General features: G+C 59.6%; 2 protein-coding genes across 2 annotated transcripts; both read right to left on the bottom strand.

Moving 5' to 3' along the window:
* Positions 1–78: 78 nt before the first annotated feature.
* Positions 79–10,294, bottom strand: IUM83_13380 (Abnormal spindle microcephaly-associated protein; the record flags this gene model as incomplete). The annotated part of the gene is made up of 7 exons (XM_067938053.1): positions 79–1,743; positions 8,399–8,712; positions 8,790–8,885; positions 8,952–9,083; positions 9,152–9,244; positions 9,322–10,215; positions 10,285–10,294. The coding sequence occupies 7 exons, from the start codon at positions 10,292–10,294 to the stop codon at positions 79–81; spliced, it is 3,204 nt and encodes a 1,067-aa protein (XP_067788317.1).
* Positions 10,295–12,133: 1,839 nt separating this feature from the next.
* Positions 12,134–15,039, bottom strand: IUM83_13379 (uncharacterized protein; the record flags this gene model as incomplete). Its single annotated transcript, XM_067938052.1, has 9 exons — positions 12,134–12,168; positions 12,247–12,266; positions 12,986–13,060; positions 13,140–14,359; positions 14,434–14,502; positions 14,582–14,661; positions 14,744–14,828; positions 14,894–14,946; positions 15,015–15,039. 9 exons carry the CDS (start codon positions 15,037–15,039, stop codon positions 12,134–12,136), a joined length of 1,662 nt encoding a protein of 553 aa, XP_067788224.1.
* Positions 15,040–17,020: the final 1,981 nt, after the last annotated feature.

Here is a 17,020-nt window from a genome sequence, read left to right as displayed (position 1 = left end):
ATTTATTTTTTACAATACACGCACAATACAACTTGTGGTACGATTATGCTTACAGCAAGTGGACCTTGGGCAGATAGATTAGGCGGCGTGCGTGTCTGCGGCTTCGTCGTCCTCGTCAGCATTGGTTCCACGACGGGATTTGGTCTTCTTCCACGCAAAGCGCGTAGAGAAGGCCGGCTTAGACACGGTTGGGGCGGTGAAGCGGCCGAACCGAGACTTGCTCTTGGAAGCCTGTTGGGATGGCGGTGAATACAGGAACGTGTCCTCAATTTCCTCCTCAAAGGATTTCGTGCTGCTCGTGTTGCTAGCAGGGAGCGAGATCTTCCGGGTGAGCATACCGGCAACCGAGCCCAATCCAACAACGGAAGGCAGAGTGCTTGAGCGAGCTTTCTTGGAGTCACCATCCTTGTCCTCCTCTTCAAGAGAGGATGTGGGAGAGCTTGACGGCTTACTCGAGCGACGACTTGAAAGAGCGCTAAGAACACTCGCGGCGCGCCAACGGCTGCCACTCTTTTTGCGAGTGGCCTGCTCCTCTTCTTCTTGCGCCTCGTCCTTCTCGACATCGCTTGTGTTCTGGCCGGACACGGGCGAGTCACTGAGGAACGAGCTGGCGCGGTCACTGTCGGTATCGAAATACTTCGGGCCATCACGGGTTTCCACATCACTGAGACTACGCTCGTCGAAGTCAGACTTGGACGGCACGTCCGCATACGAGTCTCCTCGCGACCGGAATACATCATCGTACGAGTCGTCACGAGAGCGGAATACATCAGCATAGGAGTCATTACGAGACCGGGTATCATCAGCATACGAGTCACCACGTGAACGAGTGGAGTCGGCGTACGAGTCCTGACGAGATCGGAACGGATCAACAAAAGATTCGTCACGAGGACGGGACACACCACTGAGCGAGCTCGATGCCAAACTGCCGCGAGGCGTGTCGGAATTGAAAGACGGCTCCTGGAAGAATGAACCGGAGCGGACCGAAGACGGGCGATCAAAGTCGGAAATGCTACTGGGACGCTCATCGAAGATCTCCTCGGCAGCATCTTTGTTTACAGGCGAAAGCGGGGCAACATCAGTCACAGGAGCAGGGAGGTTTGAGGCAGGGGTCGAATCAAATGCCGCGTTGTTCTCACTCGCCCAATGACGGTTTTCCTCTACGCCCGCGTTTTCCAGTGAGTGTTCAATTGACTTGTGCTCTTCCATCGCATCAACAAAAGTGTCACTGCTCGCATCGCTCTTGTCATCATTAAAGCCCGAGTGATTGACAGGCATCGAAAACTCCAGAGCCATGTTCACCGTATCAGCCGACACTCGAGGGGTGGAATCCTCAAGCGGTGAAGGGCTTTGATCGCTGTCCGTGTCGGCAACCACATCACCGTGCTTCGACTCGTGCTCCATAGAGTGAGCCGCCACCGGAACTTCAGGATCAAGTGGGGCGTCAACAAAGCTGGGTGCATCTTCGAACTCGGAGTCATCGTCGCTATCGTCGTCGCTGGACAGGTTCGAGAAGCGTCCTGTTTGACTCAATAATTGAAGCTCTGCAATTGTAGGCTGTCGACGGACTTGTGGTTTTTCATGACCGTCCTGCAGACCGATTTTGTCTGCTTCAGCTGCTTGTCGTCGCTCCCTCAGCTCCTGCACCTTTCGAGCCGCCGCAAATGATCGCCACTGGCACTGGAGTCGCACTGCCATTACATTCTCCTTCTCACGAGCCGCATCAGCTCGCAGCGATGCCACCTTCATTCGAGCAACAACACCTCGCCACCTGCTCTGAATTCTGATAGCGGTCAAGTTCTCAATACGTGCCAGTTGAGCTTGAACATCAGCTATTGCTGCTGATCGCAACGTTTTCACTTCGGACCGAGCAACGGAACCGCGCCAGTGGCTCTGGATCTTCGTAGCCATGCTGTTCTCGGCCTCAGCCTGACGGGCCAGCTCCTCCTGACGTGCAAGCTCCTCCTGACGCGCTTGCTCTTCCTGGCGAGCCAACTCCTCCTGACGGGCGAGCTCTTCCTGTTCGCGAGCCAGCTCTTCCTGGCGGGCAGCTTCTTCCACAGCAGCAGCAGCAGCAGCCTCCGCTTCCGCAGCAGCCCTGGCAGCCTCCGCCTCCGCCTCCGCCTCAGCCTGAGCGGCAGCCTCTGCCTCCGCAGCAGCCTTGGCAGCTTCCGCCTCCTCTGCAGCGGCCCTGGCAGCTTCAGCCTCCGCCTCGGCCTTAGCGGCGCCCTCTGCAGCAGCCTTCGCAGCCTCCGCCTCGGCAGCCTCCGTACGCAGGGCTGTCACTTCGGACCGAGCAACGGAACCGCGCCAGTGGCTCTGGATCTTCGTAGCCATGCTGTTCTCGGCCTCAGCCTGACGGGCCAGCTCCTCCTGACGTGCAAGCTCCTCCTGACGCGCTTGCTCTTCCTGGCGAGCCAACTCCTCCTGACGGGCGAGCTCTTCCTGTTCGCGAGCCAGCTCTTCCTGGCGGGCAGCTTCTTCCACAGCATCAGCAGCAGCAGCCTCCGCTTCCGCAGCAGCCCTGGCAGCCTCCGCCTCCGCCTCAGCCTGAGCGGCAGCCTCTGCCTCCGCAGCAGCCTTGGCAGCTTCCGCCTCCTCCGCAGCGGCCCTGGCAGCTTCAGCCTCCGCCTCGGCCTTAGCGGCGCCCTCTGCAGCAGCCTTCGCAGCCTCCGCCTCGGCAGCCTCCGTACGCAGGGCTGTCACTTCGGACCGAGCAACGGAACCGCGCCAGTGGCTCTGGATCTTCGTAGCCATGCTGTTCTCGGCCTCAGCCTGACGGGCCAGCTCCTCCTGACGTGCAAGCTCCTCCTGACGCGCTTGCTCTTCCTGGCGAGCCAACTCCTCCTGACGGGCGAGCTCTTCCTGTTCGCGAGCCAGCTCTTCCTGGCGGGCAGCTTCTTCCACAGCAGCAGCAGCAGCAGCCTCCGCTTCCGCAGCAGCCCTGGCAGCCTCCGCCTCCGCCTCAGCCTGAGCGGCAGCCTCTGCCTCCGCAGCAGCCTTGGCAGCTTCCGCCTCCTCCGCAGCGGCCCTGGCAGCTTCAGCCTCCGCCTCGGCCTTAGCGGCGCCCTCTGCAGCAGCCTTCGCAGCCTCCGCCTCGGCAGCCTCCGTACGCAGGGCTGTCACTTCGGACCGAGCAACGGAACCGCGCCAGTGGCTCTGGATCTTCGTAGCCATGCTGTTCTCGGCCTCAGCCTGACGGGCCAGCTCCTCCTGACGTGCAAGCTCCTCCTGACGCGCTTGCTCTTCCTGGCGAGCCAACTCCTCCTGACGGGCGAGCTCTTCCTGTTCGCGAGCCAGCTCTTCCTGGCGGGCAGCTTCTTCCACAGCAGCAGCAGCAGCAGCCTCCGCTTCCGCAGCAGCACTGGCAGCCTCCGCCTCCGCCTCAGCCTGAGCGGCAGCCTCTGCCTCCGCAGCAGCCTTGGCAGCTTCCGCCTCCTCCGCAGCGGCCCTGGCAGCTTCCGCCTCCGCCTCGGCCTTAGCGGCGGCCTCTGCAGCAGCCTTCGCAGCCTCCGCCTCGGCAGCCTCCGTACGCAGGGCTGTCACTTCGGACCGAGCAACGGAACCGCGCCAGTGGCTCTGGATCTTCGTAGCCATGCTGTTCTCGGCCTCAGCCTGACGGGCCAGCTCCTCCTGACGTGCAAGCTCCTCCTGACGCGCTTGCTCTTCCTGGCGAGCCAACTCCTCCTGACGGGCGAGCTCTTCCTGTTCGCGAGCCAGCTCTTCCTGGCGGGCAGCTTCTTCCACAGCAGCAGCAGCAGCAGCCTCCGCTTCCGCAGCAGCACTGGCAGCCTCCGCCTCCGCCTCAGCCTGAGCGGCAGCCTCTGCCTCCGCAGCAGCCTTGGCAGCTTCCGCCTCCTCCGCAGCGGCCCTGGCAGCTTCAGCCTCCGCCTCGGCCTTAGCGGCGGTCTCTGCAGCAGCCTTCGCAGCCTCCGCCTCGGCAGCCTCCGTACGCAGGGCTGTCACTTCGGACCGAGCAACGGAACCGCGCCAGTGGCTCTGGATCTTCGTAGCCATGCTGTTCTCGGCCTCAGCCTGACGGGCCAGCTCCTCCTGACGTGCAAGCTCCTCCTGACGCGCTTGCTCTTCCTGGCGAGCCAACTCCTCCTGACGGGCGAGCTCTTCCTGTTCGCGAGCCAGCTCTTCCTGGCGGGCAGCTTCTTCCACAGCAGCAGCAGCAGCAGCCTCCGCTTCCGCAGCAGCACTGGCAGCCTCCGCCTCCGCCTCAGCCTGAGCGGCAGCCTCTGCCTCCGCAGCAGCCTTGGCAGCTTCCGCCTCCTCCGCAGCGGCCCTGGCAGCTTCAGCCTCCGCCTCGGCCTTAGCGGCGCCCTCTGCAGCAGCCTTCGCAGCCTCCGCCTCGGCAGCCTCCGTACGCAGGGCTGTCACTTCGGACCGAGCAACGGAACCGCGCCAGTGGCTCTGGATCTTCGTAGCCATGCTGTTCTCGGCCTCAGCCTGACGGGCCAGCTCCTCCTGACGTGCAAGCTCCTCCTGACGCGCTTGCTCTTCCTGGCGAGCCAACTCCTCCTGACGGGCGAGCTCTTCCTGTTCGCGAGCCAGCTCTTCCTGGCGGGCAGCTTCTTCCACAGCAGCAGCAGCAGCAGCCACCGCTTCCGCAGCAGCCCTGGCAGCCTCCGCCTCCGCCTCAGCCTGAGCGGCAGCCTCTGCCTCCGCAGCAGCCTTGGCAGCTTCCGCCTCCTCCGCAGCGGCCCTGGCAGCTTCCGCCTCCTCCGCAGCGGCCCTGGCAGCTTCAGCCTCAGCCTCGGCCTTAGCGGCGGTCTCTGCAGCAGCCTTCGCAGCCTCCGCCTCGGCAGCCTCCGTACGCAGGGCTGTCACTTCGGACCGAGCAACGGAACCGCGCCAGTGGCTCTGGATCTTCGTAGCCATGCTGTTCTCGGCCTCAGCCTGACGGGCCAGCTCCTCCTGACGTGCAAGCTCCTCCTGACGCGCTTGCTCTTCCTGGCGAGCCAACTCCTCCCTGACGGGCGAGCTCTTCCTGTTCGCGAGCCAGCTCTTCCTGGCGGGCAGCTTCTTCCACAGCAGCAGCAGCAGCAGCCACCGCTTCCGCAGCAGCCCTGGCAGCCTCCGCCTCCGCCTCAGCCTGAGCGGCAGCCTCTGCCTCCGCAGCAGCCTTGGCAGCTTCCGCCTCCTCCGCAGCGGCCCTGGCAGCTTCCGCCTCCTCCGCAGCGGCCCTGGCAGCTTCAGCCTCAGCCTCGGCCTTAGCGGCGGTCTCTGCAGCAGCCTTCGCAGCCTCCGCCTCGGCAGCCTCCGTACGCAGGGCTGTCACTTCGGACCGAGCAACGGAACCGCGCCAGTGGCTCTGGATCTTCGTAGCCATGCTGTTCTCGGCCTCAGCCTGACGGGCCAGCTCCTCCTGACGTGCAAGCTCCTCCTGACGCGCTTGCTCTTCCTGGCGAGCCAACTCCTCCTGACGGGCGAGCTCTTCCTGTTCGCGAGCCAGCTCTTCCTGGCGGGCAGCTTCTTCCACAGCAGCAGCAGCAGCAGCCACCGCTTCCGCAGCAGCCCTGGCAGCCTCCGCCTCCGCCTCAGCCTGAGCGGCAGCCTCTGCCTCCGCAGCAGCCTTGGCAGCTTCTGCCTCCTCCGCAGCGGCCCTGGCAGCTTCCGCCTCCTCCGCAGCGGCCCTGGCAGCTTCAGCCTCAGCCTCGGCCTTAGCGGCGGCCTCCGCAGCAGCCTTCGCAGCCTCCGCCTCGGCAGCCTCCGTACGCAGGGCTGTCACTTCGGACCGAGCAACGGAACCGCGCCAGTGGCTCTGGATCTTCGTAGCCATGCTGTTCTCGGCCTCAGCCTGACGGGCCAGCTCCTCCCTGACGTGCAAGCTCCTCCTGACGCGCTTGCTCTTCCTGGCGAGCCAACTCCTCCTGACGGGCGAGCTCTTCCTGTTCGCGAGCCAGCTCTTCCTGGCGGGCAGCTTCTTCCACAGCAGCAGCAGCAGCAGCCACCGCTTCCGCAGCAGCCCTGGCAGCCTCCGCCTCCGCCTCAGCCTGAGCGGCAGCCTCTGCCTCCGCAGCAGCCTTGGCAGCTTCCGCCTCCTCCGCAGCGGCCCTGGCAGCTTCCGCCTCCTCCGCAGCGGCCCTGGCAGCTTCAGCCTCAGCCTCGGCCTTAGCGGCGGTCTCTGCAGCAGCCTTCGCAGCCTCCGCCTCGGCAGCCTCCGTACGCAGGGCTGTCACTTCGGACCGAGCAACGGAACCGCGCCAGTGGCTCTGGATCTTCGTAGCCATGCTGTTCTCGGCCTCAGCCTGACGGGCCAGCTCCTCCTGACGTGCAAGCTCCTCCTGACGCGCTTGCTCTTCCTGGCGAGCCAACTCCTCCTGACGGGCGAGCTCTTCCTGTTCGCGAGCCAGCTCTTCCTGGCGGGCAGCTTCTTCCACAGCAGCAGCAGCAGCAGCCACCGCTTCCGCAGCAGCCCTGGCAGCCTCCGCCTCCGCCTCAGCCTGAGCGGCAGCCTCTGCCTCCGCAGCAGCCTTGGCAGCTTCTGCCTCCTCCGCAGCGGCCCTGGCAGCTTCCGCCTCCTCCGCAGCGGCCCTGGCAGCTTCAGCCTCAGCCTCGGCCTTAGCGGCGGCCTCCGCAGCAGCCTTCGCAGCCTCCGCCTCGGCAGCCTCCGTACGCAGGGCTGTCACTTCGGACCGAGCAACGGAACCGCGCCAGTGGCTCTGGATCTTCGTAGCCATGCTGTTCTCGGCCTCAGCCTGACGGGCCAGCTCCTCCTGACGTGCAAGCTCCTCCTGACGCGCTTGCTCTTCCTGGCGAGCCAACTCCTCCTGACGGGCGAGCTCTTCCTGTTCGCGAGCCAGCTCTTCCTGGCGGGCAGCTTCTTCCACAGCAGCAGCAGCAGCAGCCTCCGCTTCCGCAGCAGCACTGGCAGCCTCCGCCTCCGCCTCAGCCTGAGCGGCAGCCTCTGCCTCCGCAGCAGCCCTGGCAGCCTCCGCCTCCGCCTCAGCCTGAGCGGCAGCCTCTGCCTCCGCAGCAGCCTTGGCAGCTTCCGCCTCCTCCGCAGCGGCCCTGGCAGCTTCCGCCTCCTCCGCAGCGGCCCTGGCAGCTTCAGCCTCAGCCTCGGCCTTAGCGGCGGCCTCCGCAGCAGCCTTCGCGGCCTCCGCCTCGGCAGCCTCCGTACGCAGGGCTGTCACTTCGGACCGAGCAACGGAACCGCGCCAGTGGCTCTGGATCTTCGTAGCCATGCTGTTCTCGGCCTCAGCCTGACGGGCCAGCTCCTCCTGACGTGCAAGCTCCTCCTGACGCGCTTGCTCTTCCTGGCGAGCCAACTCCTCCTGACGGGCGAGCTCTTCCTGTTCGCGAGCCAGCTCTTCCTGGCGGGCAGCTTCTTCCACAGCAGCAGCAGCAGCAGCCTCCGCTTCCGCAGCAGCACTGGCAGCCTCCGCCTCCGCCTCAGCCTGAGGGCAGCCTCTGCCTCCGCAGCAGCCCTGGCAGCCTCCGCCTCCGCCTCAGCCTGAGCGGCAGCCTCTGCCTCCGCAGCAGCCTTGGCAGCTTCCGCCTCCTCCGCAGCGGCCCTGGCAGCTTCCGCCTCCTCCGCAGCGGCCCTGGCAGCTTCCGCCTCCTCCGCAGCGGCCCTGGCAGCTTCAGCCTCAGCCTCGGCCTTAGCGGCGGCCTCCGCAGCAGCCTTCGCGGCCTCCGCCTCGGCAGCCTCCGTACGCAGGGCTGTCACTTCGGACCGAGCAACGGAACCGCGCCAGTGGCTCTGGATCTTCGTAGCCATGCTGTTCTCGGCCTCAGCCTGACGGGCCAGCTCCTCCTGACGTGCAAGCTCCTCCTGACGCGCTTGCTCTTCCTGGCGAGCCAACTCCTCCTGACGGGCGAGCTCTTCCTGTTCGCGAGCCAGCTCTTCCTGGCGGGCAGCTTCTTCCACAGCAGCAGCAGCAGCAGCCACCGCTTCCGCAGCAGCCCTGGCAGCCTCCGCCTCCGCCTCAGCCTGAGCGGCAGCCTCTGCCTCCGCAGCAGCCTTGGCAGCTTCCGCCTCCTCCGCAGCGGCCCTGGCAGCTTCCGCCTCCTCCGCAGCGGCCCTGGCAGCTTCAGCCTCAGCCTCGGCCTTAGCGGCGGCCTCCGCAGCAGCCTTCGCAGCCTCCGCCTCGGCAGCCTCCGTACGCAGGGCTGTCACTTCGGACCGAGCAACGGAACCGCGCCAGTGGCTCTGGATTTTCTTTGCGGCGTCGCGCTGCTGTTGAAGATGAGCGTACTCGGTTCGTGCTTGGCGACCAGCCAGCATGCGTGCAGTGAATTCATGGATCTCGTGAGCAGCGTGAATCTGCCTTGAATATGAGGCTTGAGCTTGTCGTCGACGAACAACCGCCTGGAGTAGTACTGCTGCAGCCTTCCGGACGGCGATGTCGGTCTGGAAGCGATTCCGTTGGGATCGGCCTCGCACAATCTTCTGAATAACCACAGCGCACGTCTGCTCTCGCTCAAGCTGCTGGCGGAGAGCCTCTAACTGCTTCTGTGCTTGACGCCGCCGGAATTCAGTTTGGATGCGAATGGCAATTCTCTCTGCTGCTGTAAGCTTCTCGCTGTAAGCTTCGCGCGCAATAGCTCCGCGCACTCGAGACTGGATCCGTGTCGCCATATCGTTTTTACGCTGAGCCTCCTTGCGGTCTTGATCTTTCGAACGGAACGCTCGAGCGCCATGTCCGTAGCTTACACCATTGAATGTTAAAGGCTTCTTGTTCTGCTTGGCCAGTTCAGCTGTAAAGCAGCAAAGCGGTGTCAGTACGGTTTTGGCTACACAGCGAGTAAAAGAGTTTATGGATGGAGGGGAATACCAGCTTTGCGATCCATCTCGGCGAACTTCTGCGCTGCGGATCTAACATCGATTTTGGCTCCGTCGACTGAGGCCTTGATCTGCTCAATATCTACTTCTACAGGCGGGCAGGCGTTCGATGTAAGCTTAGCATCGGCAGTGTTGGCCAACAAGGTCGACGTACCATCAAAGGATTGTTTGCGGGTCGACTCCATGGACTCGACCGAATCCATCGACATCTTACGGGTAGATTCCCACGATGCCTTGCGTGTGGCATCATCAGACGCCTTACGCTCCTCGCGTGCTCGGCTTTCAGCTGCCAAAATTCGAGCCATGTCAGAGGAACCCAGATCATGAACGTAATTGATCAAGAGTGACACCCACCGAGCTGCTCTTGGAATCTAGCGAGTGCCTTCAGTGCCTGAGGACTTGGCTTCTTAATGCGCGTGGCTGGATCTGTGAATGGGTAGCGCTTGGCTACATGGCATGACGCGTATACAGTTAGGTAAGCACCCAAATCATCTCTCTCACCACTCCGAACCCACGGCTCCTACCGTTCGGCGTCGCGGCGCCGTGCTTGGGTACCATGAAGCCGTTCTTCATGACGTATTCATGGGAGACGTCGTGCTGGTCGTACTTGAGCAGCGCGGCCTTGGCCTTCTCCTCCGCCTCCTTCTCCACCTGCGCGACCTCCTTCGCGTGCACGTAGGCGTGGTCGAAGTCGGGCGACGAGAAGTTGTTCTTGGCGGAGGCCTCCTTGGCGTTCTGCTCCTTCTGGCGCTCGAGCTCCTGCAGGCGCTTCTTCTCGTCCATCTGCTCCTCGAAGTACGTCTTGCCGCCGGCGAAGTTGCGCAGCGCCTTCTGCGCGTCCTGCTCGGCCCTGGTCACGCCCTCGCGCTGCTTGTGGAAGTGCTTGTACGAGTGGTCGTACTCGGCCGAGTAGGACGTGGCGGCGTTGAGCGCCTTGGCGTCCTGCTCCTTCTTGCGCTCGAGCTCCTCGAGCCGGCGCTGCTCGTCGCGCTTCTCGGCCTCGAACGTCTTGCCGTCGCTCGTGAACTGCGCGAGCGACTCCTTGGCCTTCTGCTCGGCCGAGCGCACGTACTCCATCTGCTTGACCGCGTGCGTGTACGCGCGGTCGCTCTCGAGGTCGTAGGACGACTGCTTGGCCATGGCGTCGCGCGACTCCTGCGCCGCGCGGCGCTCCTGCTCCTCGCGCAGCTTGCGCTCCTGCACGGCGGCGTCCACGAGCGTCTCGGAGCCGCTCGCGGGCTTGTCCACGGGCTTGGGCTGTTGCTTGGGCTGGTCGGCGCCCGGCAGCTTGATGGGCGGGGGCGCGGCCGTGCGCCGCTTCCAGGCCGGCGGCTCCGAGTTCTGCACCGCGCCCTTGTTGAACATGGCGCGCAGGTTGGCCACGCGGCCGCGCGCCTCGGCCAGCGCCTTCCGCTCCTCTGCCCCCAGCACCGGAATCGTCAGCGCAAGTCCCAATTAGGTGTAATAGGTGTAGATTAGTGACGCACCTTCGTTCATCGCTGCGGTCTTATTTCGTGCTGTAGCGGGTGAGGCCGCTTGGGTCCTGGACAGGCAATCGAGGAGTGAGGCCACACACGAGGAGGGGCAGGCGGCTGGGGCAGCTGCTGTCGACGTCTTGCCGCTCGCACCTGATGGCGGCGGCTTTGGGCTGGGCGTGTAGGTCCACGAATGCCTCCGACGTGGTGTTCAGATCGGCGTACCGGTACATTACAATGCGGCAACGCACGCGCCGGCTTTTTTGCCCCCGTCCCACTGTCATCTCTCCCTCGACGCGTCCTCGGCGTCGACCTGCGATAGGTTATAGATGTACCTATGTTGACAGGGAGATAGGGAAGCGGGCGCGGCGTCGACCTGCGAAATTTGATTTTGTGGTGACGCGCGTCCAGGAGTCGGGAGCGATAGGAGTGGAGGCTAACGCTACCGACTGGTGACGCGCATCGTGACCCGACTTCGCTTCAAGCAGCGACTACAGTACGCCACGCGAGACAAGTGCCTCCCGCTCTTCCAGTCTCCAACACCATCGCGGGCAATTGCCTCGTGACGTTCGAGCTGAGGCGATGAATAGACCGGTATCGGCTGAGGGCAAAGCGAGGCTGCACGAGCCTTGACGTGCAAAGGACTGACACGCCGCCAACGAGCAGGACAGGAGCTGGTATGTACAGCTCACATCTTCCAGCCAGACGCGATCGCACTGAACCGTGCTGGGCCCGTTCATCAAATGCTACTGAGCTGCACCCGTGCTCAATTTGTGTCGAGTGCTGTACAGTGCACACTGTTGCAGTGGTGGTTGCAAGTCGCTGCCGCTCACGAGAGAATTCACTAGGCGCACACGTGGATGCTAGTTGAAGTGGGGCAGCTGGGCTCGGGATAAGAACCGCCAATGCGAAGACGTACAACTGATGGATCGAGGCTACACGTCTGAGTATGCGCAACATCACAAAGGCGCCGGAGCAGCCGGAGCAACACAGGCAGCAGCGTGAACACCTGCAGCAACAAATATCATTGCTCATTCGTTCACGTCGTTTCGAGGGCTTTCATGGCATGATATGCCAGTTTAAACACATGAGTGGAGCGGCGATAACATCGACCTCACATCAAGGAACAGTAGCAGCAGCAGCAGCGACGGCTACAGAGACAACGCAATACACCGAACGCACCACGGTCGGCTGCAGCTACGAGGGAGCGACCGCGACGCCCTAGATGGGACGCCGATGTGAGCCACGGCTCCACGCTGTTCGACGTGTCGCTCAAGAAGTCGGTGCTGTTCCAGCCGCGAGCGGGGAATCGCAGGAGAGAGGAGGACGCGGAGATGGAGAATGTACTGGCATTGCCGAGGAGACTGAATGCGGCGACGTCGAAGCGGAAGACGGCTGCTACGGCCAGAAATATTATTTTTCTCGACGGTATGACAATTATCTGGCGCGGGTGTTTGGAGTGCTAGATTGGGACAACAAGAAACGCATCAGTGTCAAATTCTCCAGGGATTTCGACTATTGGGACTGTCAACCAAGTGCCGTGCGTCGCCAATCTATAGTGTAACATTGTGAACTCACTATTATGCCTCCGACTACGTCCATCTCATTCGTGAAGGTCGGCAGAGCATAATCAACTGGGAAGAATGGGGAATTTTGGTGCACATTGGGTGCCGCGTCACGACCGTCAGGCAGTTCTCCTCGTAATATGGACGACAGCAGTACTCCCTCTTGTTCACCGTCAGTACGCAGCGCGCAGAACGCTATTTCACGACCGTCGACGATGTGTCCTCGCAGCAAGCTTAGCAGTGCTCCGCCATCTCGTTCTTCATCGGTGCTTGAGAACTCACCCTGCGAAGCTATGCTAAACGTGACTCCCCACCGATGTTGATATATCTGCTGTGAGTATGATACAGACGCAACATATTTTAATTAATATGTTGCGTAAATTGTAAGGTGTATTTTAATACATCTTACAATTTGCGTAAGCATCAAGCCTGTTGAACAGTAACGCCAGTCTATCACGTGAAAATCTGTGCGGCTTCATTCGTGCGCGCTTTCCGCTGAAATGATCTTTTGTCGCTGTTCTGTTCTCACAGGAATGTCCTGCCTGCGCAGAGCGTCCTCGTATCCTTTTTGCTCTTGGCGAATGTCCATTACCAAGTCGTCCACCATGTCCTCCACACAACGAAGAACTTCGCCAGCAATTTGTTGGTCGAAAAATGTGTCCGTGGCCAGCCTGATGTACACGTCTTCCGAAAACTGAGGTTCCTGTGTGCTTCTATTCTCACTACAGTACTGTCCAGTACCACGCAGCCTTGCAGTCTTTCGTCGTTTGACGTCCACCAGAACACGTCTAGCAAACATTTGCAAAGTGCATCTTGCTTCCTCCTCGATGCAATTACGTGCACGATGACACTCATAAATAAGTGTGCCGCGGTCTGCTAGCTGCAACATGAGAAAGTTGTCTGGTTCCGGCATTTGCTTCCATTTCCAAGCGAAATCCATTGGCGTTACCCAACCATGAACACCTAGAGTATCTACCAGCACAGAAACTGCGTGCCCGTGCAAAGCTGCTTGGTCCAGATGAGGCAACGCTTGTCCAATCCATTTTGCCATTGTGATATCAAACCAGGGCCACAAACCACCAGATCTACTTGTCGCACTTCGCTTTTCACGTTTACGAAATAATCCCCAATCCAGCAGCGTATGGCACACGCCAAGACGCTGCATCTCATCAAGGGCATGAACACTCTCAACGTTCGGAGTCAAGAAGCGGAAGATAATGGATCTGCAAGACAGAGTACGGTTAGTTCGACACCAAAGACGGCAGATTCACACGGCTACGCCAATGCGGCGTTCCAACGTACCCTTCATTGCCCAGCATGGACGCCAGCGCTTTTGACTCCGTTACACGCAGTGGCGTACCTGTGATTCTCGTCACAACCTCGGCAAACCCCTCCAGAGACACCCCGCCCGACCACGTGGGGGCTAGTCGACGAAATTCGTCTTGAACGATAACGTGACGACATCGGGCGAATGCAAACAGCCGATGCAACAGCGACGCCAGCGGTCCTTGCCATTCACGAGAGACGCCCAGTAACTGCGGAGCGGTGGAACCCAGAGGTAAACCATTTCGGTGGCTAATGGTGTGGTCCTCCTGCAGGACCAACGCGCTCGGTACCTCAGATTTCTGACAGGTGCCCGTTGTAAAATGCACAGACTCGAGATACTGTGTAGTGAACGCGCGAGCCGACTTCGTCGCGTTATAGGCACGCAAGTTTTTGGAGCATTGAATGCGGTCAATGTCCTCGAATATTGACACGATTTCTGCAGCAATATCCGGCGGACCTGTTTTCAACGCCAATTTCAGCTGACGAACGGCTTCGACAAAGTCCTGGGATCGAGCTGATGCAACACCCAGATTGTACCGCGCTTTCCAGTTGAACGGGTCCAGTCGCAAACTGTTGCGATATGCTTTAACAGCTTCTTCGAGGTGGTCGAACTCTAGGTAAATCGATCCTGTGTCGAGATACATCGTGGCGAGGTTGCAGCCACGGGGGTCGAGCCAAATGAGCTCCAGTAGCAGATACAGCGCGTCGACGAGATTCACACGGTCCCCGGACTGAATAAGTTTGTGGGCTTCACGCAGAGCTGATCGCCAGGTGTTTGGCGTCACACGTTTCTCCTGGAAGCGGGTGGCGAATCGGTGCTCTTCCAGCGTCTTGAGCTTGAACTTTTCACAGGCTGGATTGCCTTCGTCTTCTTGAATTGGATCTCTCGTCAGTACCGACTGGTAGTGGGCTCGCTTAATTTCAAAGCGAGCTGTGGATTTGGCGACCGAATACTTGGACGAGGCCATGGAATGCGATGTACGAACCGAAATGACAGAGCAAGTGCCGTCGTCCGAAACTGGTAGGGTACCAAGCGACTCAGTGCGAGCCAAAATATCGTAGCCGTCGAGGATTAACTCCTGCCACACCATCAACGAGCGGGGTAGGAGCCGACGCAGCTCCGCGCACAGCTTCCAGCCGGACGTGAACTCGCTGAACCGCTGCTGGACCCGCTCAATGCTGCTGCCTGCATCAAGCTGCACGACGGAATAGTCAGTTGTGTCGAGTGGTGTCGCAGTGATGGACTGGGTCAATGACAGCATAGACGAACCTGTCGGGTAAGTTTCTGTAACACAACACTCCCACTCACAAGTGAGTGCAGCAGGCCCACAAGCGTATGCTGTAGACGAACCAGGTTGAAGTGGGTCAGGAGTGCTCTGGATACGAACCGTGATTGAGCAACCAACGCGAAGACGTACGAGCTGATGGATCGAGAGACTATGGTGGTCGTTGACAGCGCGCAGTATGTGCAACACCACGATCTTGAGCAACGCACTGCCTGCCGCCGAGCAGGAGCAGCAACGAGAGAACGAACGAGTGAGGCAGTGCAGTGCAACGCGAGACTCGGTCGCCCAACCTACGTGTGGCTAGAACCCGGTGCTGCAGCTGCGGGTGTAGGCTCCAGATCTCCCACAGACCCGCGAGCACATTGGCCAGCGACGAGTTCTACGTTGCATGAGGGACATACTCAGACTACTGAATAGCTCTCGGCCTGACCATGGTTGTCGCACCCCGCGACTGTGGAAGACGCCCCACAAAACGTTCTCTACGCGGGCGAAGGGGTCTACATCATCAGCGTAAGTGTACGCGATGAGCAACGGAGAAGCCAGGGTCGATCACGCGCACACACACCGACGAAGGGGAGGGCGGCCGCCATACTTGGAAATTCGATAAACTTGAAGTGCGTTTTGATACTACTGTAGTATTACAGAAAATAGGGGGTCAGAATTGCAAAAAATATCACCACATGAGCTCCCACGAAATGACCAAACCATTTTCGTAATATCACCCCGGACAGATATAAATAATATGGTGACCATTTCGGTCGGAAAATGTCGGCCAAAAATTATAGGGGAGATTCTAAATTAACGGAAAATGCCAATTAGTGCACTGTATACAATCGAATTGAACACACTTCATTATTAGCAAGGTACACAATTAGGAGGAGGTAAACTATTGCCTAGACGGAATCCTCGGAGTCCCAAATCGTGAACTCATCCAGATTTTCGAGAAGATCCTCTTCAACATCGTTGTCATCGGAAGCATCGTCGCGAGAGAGCCACTTGCGGCAAAATAGTTCTCCATAGCCGTCATGGCGACTGATGTGCCAATCTTGGTAACAGGGAGCGAATCCTGCCGCTGCCACAGACCGAGTAACAACGTCGTCAGGCACATCTTTCCAGGCTGTTTCCACCCACTGAGCAACGTCTGTAACTGGAGGCTGCTTCGGGTTTCCACCTTTCGTGTACTGCACGCGGTCCGACGATTTCCATTCGTTGATGAAACAGTCGAGAGTTTGTCCTGGCAGCCCTTGCTGGGACCTCTCGGTGCTCCTCGATCCACGTGACGACCTCCTTTTTCTCCGACATGGTCTTGGCGAGGCGGGATCCAGGCATGGTGGCGTTGGTTGGTTGGTGCAGGTGCTTGTTGTTGACAGCGAATTGAAAACTGACAATATTTCCGCAGCGCAAGTGCCGGATGTGCTCTAGGATGCCAACGCGAGGTATACTAATTGGCGTAGGTACAATAGGAATTATATAGTCAACGAGATGATCGGATTCTGCAGGGGGTATTCTATTTGGCATCGCAATACTAATTGGCATTTTCCGTTACGTCCGTAATTTTGAACTAATTCCAGAATACATGTACGTCAGTCAGGCGTATTTAACGGGAGAGCGCACTAATAAGTAGCGTTAAATTTCTGTCCGCCGTGACAACAAGGTAGCCAGCCAGCCACGGTACGCTTAGACCAGAGGGGAACTTAGAGTACATTCGAATGTATACCACTGCGATTGTTTTGGCGTGCTGGTCCGTCACATTGCTACGAGTACATGTAGCAGCGATACCATTGTATGGTATTGTGTACATGGTACATTTTGCATACACACTACAAAAGGTGTACACTAAAGGAGAGAGAACATCTGTGAGATGAAGTAGTAGGGCGCTGAGCGGGCAGCCTGCAACCGCGCACTCTCCTCTCCTGCCATGAATACGTCTTCATCGTTGTCACTGTCAAAAGCGTCGATGAACCGTTGGCAAGCGCTTTGTCAGCTTCCTTCGTGTAGTTCTTAGAACAGTATCGTGATCTCACGAAGGCTGCTAGCCATCTTACCGAAGGGATTGTAGAAGTAATATACATTGGTGTGCATTCGATCTGTGTGCTTGTATTGCGAGTATTATCACAAGGTACGTTTGGTGTACGCTTCTATTATGGCGATTACAGTTCTCTATGGATGTGTTTTGGAATTAGTTCAAAATAACGGACGTAATTTGGAATTTCCCCTTATTTTTAAGGTGAAATTCCAAAATTCGTCCAGTGCCAAATCATTCGGCTGAAAAAACACGCCCAGTCTTCATTCACCTGAATTCAACTTCGGCAGCGGCAACCAGTCATTTTCGGCGGAGTTGCCGCTCCACACAAGATGCACTATGAAAATGTTAGCTCTGGTGGAGGTAAAACGACGAAAAACTGCAATGCTGGGTTGAAAGTACTGTAGGGAGAATAGAAGCACTCAGGAAACCTCCGTTTTCGGAAGACGTGCACATCAGGCTGATCAAGGCGTGGTGCAAACGGCAGTGCGTTCGAATGAAGCTACACAGATTTCCGCGTGACTGATATTTGAACATGCTTGATACGC

Source organism: Phytophthora cinnamomi (genome assembly GCF_018691715.1).
Source record: "Phytophthora cinnamomi strain GKB4 chromosome Unknown Contig54, whole genome shotgun sequence".
NCBI lineage: Eukaryota > Oomycota > Peronosporomycetes > Peronosporales > Peronosporaceae > Phytophthora > Phytophthora cinnamomi.
Note: the sequence above shows the minus strand (reverse complement) of the source record. Positions and strands in the feature narration are given on the sequence as shown.